General features: G+C 49.7%; 1 protein-coding gene across 4 annotated transcripts in view; it reads right to left on the bottom strand.

Annotated features, from left to right (window-relative positions):
• Positions 1–248: 248 nt before the first annotated feature.
• The window catches only part of WDR7 (WD repeat domain 7), a 133,126-nt gene continuing 124,292 nt past the window's right edge, over positions 249–9,082 (bottom strand). For all 4 annotated transcript variants that reach the window (XM_074857081.1, XM_074857084.1, XM_074857083.1 and 1 more), the window contains 3 exons: positions 5,241–5,345; positions 2,535–2,739; positions 249–2,425 (listed from right to left, as the gene is read on the bottom strand). In XM_074857081.1, the coding sequence (XP_074713182.1) occupies positions 2,536–2,739; positions 5,241–5,345 (309 nt within the window). In that variant the 3' untranslated portion in view covers positions 249–2,425; position 2,535. The remainder of the gene's footprint in view (positions 2,426–2,534; positions 2,740–5,240; positions 5,346–9,082) is intronic.

Raw genomic sequence — 9,082 nt, 5'->3', positions numbered from 1 at the left:
AGGGAGTTAAAGAACCTTATTCTCAGCACCCTCCTGCCTCCGTGGTCTGTAACGAAGGCTGAAGTCCCTCCACTGTGACCCCCCCTGCCTGCTCTGCTGCGGCCTCATTCTGCTCTCCTTCAGGCCGATTTTCTAATGAAAAGGAAGAAGTTTCTCAAATGGTGGAAAGACTTCAGATTACTGGGCAGTGAATGAGCAGCAGGCGATTATTCACACACCGTCAGGCTGATGCCACGAAACCAACACCCTTCAGTATGATTCCGCTTTATTTCACAAGCATATTTACACCGGGAAGTTGAATACATACAGAGGACGGGGAGTGGAGTCATCAAGAAGTTGCTGGAGAGGCAGACACTTGAACCATTCCCCATCCACGGTGACTTCAATCATCACAACATTTTCATACAGGTGTCTCATCATGTCATCTTTTGCTTGTAAACTGCCAACGAAGCCACATACGTCTCTACATTTACAAGGACAAGTCCAAATACAGCACTAACAAATCAATAAAGCACTAAAAGCTTACACTGGAATGACAATACACTTCACCGCAGTGCCGAGAGCACGAGGCTGGGCAGGATTTCAGGGCTGGGCTTAACCAAGTCACCGAGGCGGAGGCTGGGTTTAACGGGAAGGGATCTCTGCCGGGGACCGCGCGGCCCCGACCGGTCCCGGCTCCCACCAGAGACACGCCGGGGGTTGGTGACTCCTCGGCAAACAGAGCCCTCGCCAGCCGTGCCGCGGCTCTGGCCACACCGACCCATTTTCAGGACTGTGAGGAAAATCCCAGCTCGCTCCTGCAGCTGGGAAAGCCCCGTACGCTTCTCGCTTCAAACAAATACACTTGTGTGAGCTACCACAAGCCCAGGGCTCGGGTCCCGGGGTGCTGGGGGGAGAACCCCCGCAGTGTACCCCAGCACTCTCCTCAGGAGCCTACACTGAAAACCACAGCGTTTCATTCCACGGACGAAAAGCCTCTGTTCGCTCCCCTCTTTTGTGTTTCTTTTAATCTCCAAGGTTACACATATATCTGTATAAACACAATGTACATGCATGTTGCATTAGTTCACGTAGAAAAGACCCTGATATTCTACTACAGAGTTCTCCACTAGACACTACATTCCCGCCAGAGAAAATTAAACTTTACAGCAGTTTGTGTTAAACATTCCTAATGGTCTTAATTTCTTGCTTTTTAGACTTTGAAAATGATTTTTAAACAGCAAACAGATATGTAGCTCTGGACTGTAAATCTCACTTCCGTGTACGGTGTACTACACAGGGCACCTAAAAAAAGAAAATCAATGCTTTTTATATTTAGAAGCCATTTTAAAATAATACATTTATTCCTTTTTGGGGAAGGGAAGCTTCTATAAGTACCGTTTTTGCTTTATTATGTAAAGACAGCCTCCTTAGTTCTGTGAGCTTTTCAGACAGAAACGGCAAAGAAAAAGCTATACAAACATATACATCAATATGTTTAAATAAAATAGTATTTTATAGATTTTTTTTCTTTACTGTGAGCGTAAACCAGCATACTTTCACACTATTAAATATTTCACAAAATTAGATATGTAAGAAGAGGGAAACACAGTCACAGCTAATGGTACACAGGAATGTTCCTACTGAAGAGAATGTTTCAACATCTCCATTCAGATAACTTACCTGCTCTACGCTTTTCATCATTTTTCCAGCCAGAGCTGCTCCCCGCCGATGCCATTTGTGCCGCCCCCCACCCAGGGCCCGTGTCCTTCCTGAAGGAGCCGTGGGGGTGACACAAGCGCAGGGTGCACAGCCCGGCACAAATGGGAGCAGCTTTAGGGAAAAAAAAGCTTTTTGTCATTTTTTTTTTTTAAATAAATACCTGCACCGGTAACAAAAACCACCTGTATATATAAATACTCCTTTTTTCAAGTTTGCTATTCCATCTTAAAGAGATTTTTTTTTTTAATTATTATTTACACGTGGACTATTATCTTTCTTCCAGACTACAGCAGTGACTGGCCACAGCAGCGCTTCCAAATCTCTTGAAAACCGAGACTTTGTGTGAGGAAACATCCCCTTTGGGTCAGAACACGGGCCACCCCCCCCAAAACTCACCCCCTCCCCATCCTGAGGCAACGAGCCCCTCACTGAGAAACCCAAGTGCCGAGCTCCGAGACGCGCCACGCGCCGTCACTGGGTGCTCCCTGGGAGAAAGTCCATGTAAACACGAGCCTTTTTGGTAAACACTGCGATCCTGCGGGAGTCTCCAAAGGGAAAAGGCGTTTAACGGGGGCTGCCGCCTGGACGGGCCGTCCGGCGAGGAAGGGGCCGGGTTGTGCCTGGTTGGGTGCTGTGGGCCCGGCCGAGGAGCGTCACCGCGCCGCCACCGATCCCTCGCCTCCGCCGCGCCGCGCCCACGCTGCCGGTGCCTTCCGCCTCCCGCCTGCCAGGGAAACGGGGACGGTGTCGGCGGCGCCCACGGGAGGTCCGCGGGCACCGCTGCGGGAGGGAGACTGAGGAGGAACGCTGGGTTTTTAGCGCGGGGGGTTTACCCTAGACCATAAAGCGATGCTCCTTGCCGTCGTGAGCCATGAGGATGACGTTGCGGTTGGAGGTCCAGATGAGCCGCGCCAGCCGCAGGGCGTTGTGGGAGCCCGGCGAGGCGGGTTGGACGGGGGGCACCTGGTAGGTTTTGATGCAGCGGAGCTGGGGCGCCGAGTTCAGCATGCCGATGCTCCCCAGGAGAGAGGTGTTCATCTGCAGAGACACCCCGGGGTGACCCACCCTGCCCACCGCTGCAGGGGAGCGGCTCACCTGCAACGTGCCCCTGGGCCTCCTCCCAAACCCCACCACTCCCAGGACCAGCGCTGTCTCCAACCAGGCATCCTGGCTTGGATTAATATAGTGTGACCAGCAGAAGTAGAGAGGTGATAGTCCCCCTGTGCTCTGCACTGGTGAGGCCACACCTGGAGTGTTGTGTCCAGTTTTGGGCACCTCAATACGAGAGAGATCTCGAGGTGCTGGAGCGAGTGCAGAGGAGGGCAACGAGGCTGGGGAAGGGCCTGGAGAATAAATCCTGTGAGGAGCCATTGAAGGAGCTGGGACTGTTTAGTGTGAGGAGGAGAAGGCTGAGGGGAGACCTCATCACTCTCTACAGCTCCCTGAAAGGACATTGTAGAGAGGTTGGTGCTGGTCTCTTCCCACAGGTGATTAGTGACAGAACAAGAGGGAACGGCTTTAAACTGCAACAGGGGAGGTTCAGACTGGACATGAGGAAAAAATGTTTCCCAGAAAGAGTGGTCAGAGAGTGGAATAGGCTGCCCAGGGAGGGGGTGGAGTCCCCATCCCTGGGTGTGTTTAAGGGTCGTTTGGATGAGATGTTGGGGGATGTGGTGTAGGGGAGAACTTTGTAGAGTCGGGCTGAGGGTTGGACTCGATGATCCCAAGGGGCTTTTCCAACCTCAATGAATGATTCTGATTCTGTGATATTACTAAAATTTCAGTAATGCTAGAATATTATTTATCAAAATCGTAGATGCACTAATGCTGAAGACAGGCAGAATAAAGAGCAGCCGTCACGATAGGTACGAACAGATATAAAACCAACAGCAAGAGCTGTTTTATTGTCTAGTAGATGAAGAGGCTGCTCAGAAGAGATCGGCTGAGTTACGCTCTTCAGAAAGCCAGCCAATTACTGCTGCAGCATCCTGTCCAGCTCTGCTTTTTTAAAACTGAGTTTCTCTGATTTAACCCACCGCGATACCCCAAATCCTACGCTTTCTGAAACGCTGCTTTGCTCTCAAAAACCCCTTTCCATCCTCACGCATCGCAAGCCCAGGATTTCCATCAGCAGGCGACCGGCCGGCTGCAGCCCTGAGACGTGCCCCGTGAAACCTTGGCAAATCCTGGGACATTTAAGGCGCGTTATTGCTGATGCTACGTCCTGAATTCTGATCAGTACAAAGTACAAGCCATTACTTTTTCCTGGCTCTTCTCGGCAGCAGAGCGGTGTCAGAGAGTGTAAATCATGGCATCTCTAGCAGGGAGCATGCAAGCACCACTGACATTTTCACAATTTAAATCATCTTGAGTAATAACCCTTTTAAGATGACTAATGTTACTGATTTTCCTGCATTAATAATAGTGCCAAATAGAACACAGAAGGGAAAAATCACCAGTGCACGAGGTCACATTTTAAAACTAAATGTGTAGGTATATTTAACTCTTTATGTAAAAGCCACTTTAACAGGAACATTTATACACCTGGAAGAGCATGTCAGACCACAATTTAATACTCGTGCCTGACTTTTTTTCCCTGCCAATTCTGAAAGATCTGGCCTGATTGCTCTCCAGATTTTCCCTGAGCACTTAAGTAGAACAAACGTAACTGATAGATGAAGGCTCTTGCTGTTCTCATTCGCCGTTTCAGAAAGCACACAGTATAGTGATGGATAATTCAGGAATTTTTAGGGTACCTGTAGAACTACTGAACAACACAGGCAATTGGGGAAGTATGTTAGAGTGGAACTGGTGCTTATGGGCACACTGAGTTCTGTTTTATAGTCTGATTACTGGAAGACTCAATGATTTTGACAGCACACATTGCTCGATCAGATCAGTTCCTTCCAAACAAAGTATTTTTTAAGTCTAAAGCCCTTTCTAAAGAAAAAAACCCCTGCTTGAGGAACGTAGGCAGCAGCCCACAACTGACAAAAATTATTCCTACTGATGTGAGATTACAAAGAAAAAGATTGCTCATGCGTTAAAGAAAAGAAACCTTTAGATACTTCACAAAATGGTGGCCTGGCTGTTTCTCCTGCGGTTTAGACCCTCTCTATATTGTTTATATCCCAGTTTTCCTGCCTTCAGGACGATCAGGGAAACAGAAGACAGCTCCTCCCCGACACGAGCACCGCACAGGGGCTCAGAGCGGAGCTGGGCGGGGGGCACGGGCACCGCGGTACCAGGAACTGAGAGTTTTGCATTTAAAAAAAAATAAGGAGACATGCTCCCCAAGCTTGGTCTGTTGGAACTGATGGGGTTGCAGGAGTTAGAGAAGAAAACTCCCTCCCTCCCAGTTGGAAGGGACATGGACCAGGGAGCTGCTGCTGCCCCGGCCTGTGCCCAAGTCACCCCAACTTCAGGGCCTTTCCCATTGTCAGCATTTCCTCGCGCATTATGTGGTTCCCAAGAAAAGCAAGTCCCAAAGAGCAGCTCGTCCCCCGCGCGCGTGCAGATGGACGGTAACGTGCCCTTACCTGCCAGAAGGAGAGGTGGCTGTCGGAGTTGGAGTAGGTGGCGAGGTACCGGCCGTCAGGGGCAAAAGCCACCGCTGTGATGGGTCCTTTGTGGCCGTGGATAGTCTAGTGAGAGGGGGGAGAACAGGAACACAGAGGATTCACTACCCGTCACCACACTGACACTGGACAGACTTTTAAGTAAACACAAATGCAACGCACATCAACTTCTAGAGACCTTTTTTTTTGGAAAAGCGAGGGAGATCATCACCGTCAGTAAATATTAAATACTACGTGGAAACGCCTTTTCATTTTCACCTACGTTTTCTGTTATTCTAGCACTCATTTTCTGACTGTCAGTGTGTCAATCAGCAAATCCCCCCGAGGAGCACAGCAAAGCTCTGCTGCAGAGGTGGTTCCCGTCGGTCGGGGAGGACGGCGGGGCACGTGCTGCTCCCACGCAGCTGAAGAAGTGGCACAAAACCTAACTGCTGCTGTGTCACAGGCAGGGCTTGTGCTCAGCACGGAGAACGCCCTTTTCTCAGCGCACTTGAAAGCCTCCAGACAATGTGAAACGTGAGAGCACGGCACTGAAATGTCCGATCGGGTGGGACTCAAGCACACGCCGCTCAGCGTTAAACACCACAGCAATTTCTTTTAAGTGTTCTAATAGCTGCTTAGCCAATAAAATGGAATTAAATCATCGTACGAACACACTCCTTGCCAAAATCCAGTTTTTAAACCAAAGTAATTTGTCAGGTATATGAACATAAATGTGTCTTTAACGGGAATTTTAAAAAAATGCCATACTTATACTCCCCAAAGGAGGTTTTAAACAGGCTGCCTGGGAGGCTCCACGGCTGGCTGGGCAGCGGGCAGGGAACAACAAGACACACAAACCCACCCCCCCACCTTTGCGAATGGTCTGTGCAGAATTGTGACCCCGTTCAGGGTGCTGGACGTTTCCAGTTGGCTCCCTGGCACCAGCACGAGGCCGCTGGGGGCCGGGGCAGAGCTGGGCAGCCCCCGTGGCTCGAGCACCCGCCTCCCCATCACTGGGGACCACCGTGCTCGACGTTACTGCTCCTTCCTCGGGGTAGCTGCAGCGAACTCTGCACAGAAACGGTGACGAGACGACCACAGCTCCGCTCCCAACGGCACAGGAATGTGGTCACGTTTTCGTAAAAACCTCCCCAAGAGGCAGACGATGGAATTATGTCCACCTGCGGCTGCACGGGCTCATCCCACCCCTCCGTGTGCACAGGGCACCATCTCACAGAGAGAGTCCTCTCCGCTCCGACCAATGACAGAAATATCACCAGAACATACCAGAGTCCTCTCTGCTCCGACCAACGACAGAAATATCACCAGAACACACCAGAGTCCTCTCCGCTCCGACCAACGACAGAAATATCACCAGAACATACCAGAGTCCTCTCCGCTCCGACCAACGACAGAAATATCACCAGAACACACCAGAGTCCTCTCCGCTCCGACCAACGACAGAAATATCACCAGAACACACCCCAAACATGGGGAGGCGGAAACATCCCCACAAAGGAGGCAGAGCTGCCCCCCCAGCGAGGGCATCCCCTCTGCCCAATCTTGATCCAACTAGAAGCAACTGGAATCCTTTGGGTTACTGTCAGAATAATTAAAAGTTCAAACCTTATGTTGTAGAGGAAGCGTAAGGGATTTTTTTCCAGAACTAATACAACAACTGGAACGGACTTTGTATTTTCTCAGTCAGAGCTGGAACTATTATTTGACACACGTACTTCTCATGGCAGGGCATCACAGATGCGCAGACACGCACCACACAGTCGTGATGCACTACTTTTGCCATCAAAAAAATTTTCTGGATCATCTTTGGCAATATTTAATGTTACACCCCCTGTTACAGCACAGCTCTCTGCGTGGCGTGACAGCAGCGCCGGGCTCCTCACTGGCAGGGGATCGGTGCTCCACCCTGGCCCAGCTCACCAGTGTTAAAATACTCAGTTTTTACAATATCCAACAACATAGAGACTGGCTCTTAGGAAGTATTTCTTTGCAGAAGGGGTTGTTGGGTGTTGGAATGGGCTGCCCAGGGCAGGGGGGGAGTCCCCATCCCTGGAGGGGTTGAAGAGTCGGGTTGACCCAGCGCTGAGGGATCTGGTGGAGTTGGGAATGGTCAGGGTGAGGTTCATGGTTGGACTGGAGGAGCTTCAAGGGCTTTTCCAACCCAGATGATTCTGGGATATAAACACGTATGTCGGAAACACCACGAACAGTTGCTTACTTATTCCATGGTCAGAGCCACCGTTAAGATCTTTACTCGTTACCCGAGGTTACTGTTTGACAACTGCAAAACACGCGGGTGCTTTACACAAGGCAGACTCACCTGTGTTACATCTTCTCCACCGCTTTGGAGATCTCAGACTGGGCAAACCCAGGGCTCACCAAGCCTCCCACCCTGCACCCTGGCGGCACAAACCCCAAGAGCCTCTCCCGCAGCCGGCAGCCCCGCTCCAGCCAGCACCAAGGGCTGGTGGCAGAAGCGCACACAAAGTCTTGCTTCAAAAATACACAAGAGCAGCTCTTTCTGCACGAAGAGGCTCAGCGCCAGCTTTAAATCAGCAGGGTTTGGCTCTGCGAGAAGAGACTGGGCAACATTCAGTAAACCAAATTCGGCTGCAAAAATGAAAGCAGTGCTCCTGCACCTGTCGATGGGGCATGAAAAGATGAAGACCTCCTCGGAATGGTACCCTGCACCTGAAGTTAGCCTTAGATATTAAGAACCCATTAATATATTAATTTCTTGCTTACCACTCCAACAGAACTCCAATAGAACCCCAAACCTCTCTCTTTAATGTAATCACCGCAGCTTGGGATGAAAGTTTGAAAGGGCAATTAATTAGATGATCCGATGTTTAGACCCATCAAACTCTTTAGCACTTAACAAGCAAGTAATACTTGTCAATAAAATATGTTTTGGTAATACAAAGGTAGAAAAATCAATAGTACCAGCACACTTGTTGCTCTTTTTACTACTGAAAATGTGTTCCAATAAGGCCGATCCTTAAGGGAATTAATCTGCTTTGTTATTTAAAGGAAGTGCTTCTCTAATTGATGCTAATCCTCTCAAGCCAAGATTTATTTTTTGGTGCACTATCTAAACGGGCTTCCGAGGCCTTGCAGCCATCGTCACAAAACCAAAGTAACGCTGCCCACTCTGACTATTCCGCCTGCACCCATACCCTCGGGGCTCGGAGCCCCGGCCGGCCCGCTCGCCGCGGCGCGCGGCGCTGATGAACGACGGCGCTGATGCCGCAGCGGAGCAGCGTGCCGAGCTCTCTGGGGCTGCTTGCACGTTCCTGTCTGCAGTTCTCTGGCTCCGGAGCGGTTCTGTTAGCACACAATGCAGAAATCTGGGTGATCCTGGCTTGGAAATAGGCTTCGCTCTGACGGGCAGACAGTGGGACGAAGCGCAGCTGCCTGCAGCTCCCCCCTGCCCAAGCAATTGTTTTTTAATGGGAGGATGCTCCTGGGAGACTATTTGACTTCTGCACCTGCCACCGTCGCTGTCCTGTAACACATGATATACTGAAGCTATGACAACCTAATTCTAAGTCCAATATTTGGTAAACTCTGCATTGAACTGCAATATTCTGTTAAAGCTGACATAAAAAATAAACACTGTATCACCGCAGCAATTTTATTTTCATAAATATACCGAAATGCATACTTTAAATGGATAAAGTAACTTAGGTACTCTTATAGACACACTAATATTTTATCACCTTTATTATTTGATATTTATCTCCCCGATCTCTAGGGGTACTTTTACTGAAGGGAAACAAAAAAATTCACTTTCTGAGAAA

Source organism: Strix uralensis, chromosome Z (assembly GCF_047716275.1).
Source record: "Strix uralensis isolate ZFMK-TIS-50842 chromosome Z, bStrUra1, whole genome shotgun sequence".
NCBI lineage: Eukaryota > Metazoa > Chordata > Aves > Strigiformes > Strigidae > Strix > Strix uralensis.
This window is presented reverse-complemented; position numbering and strand designations above follow the sequence as displayed.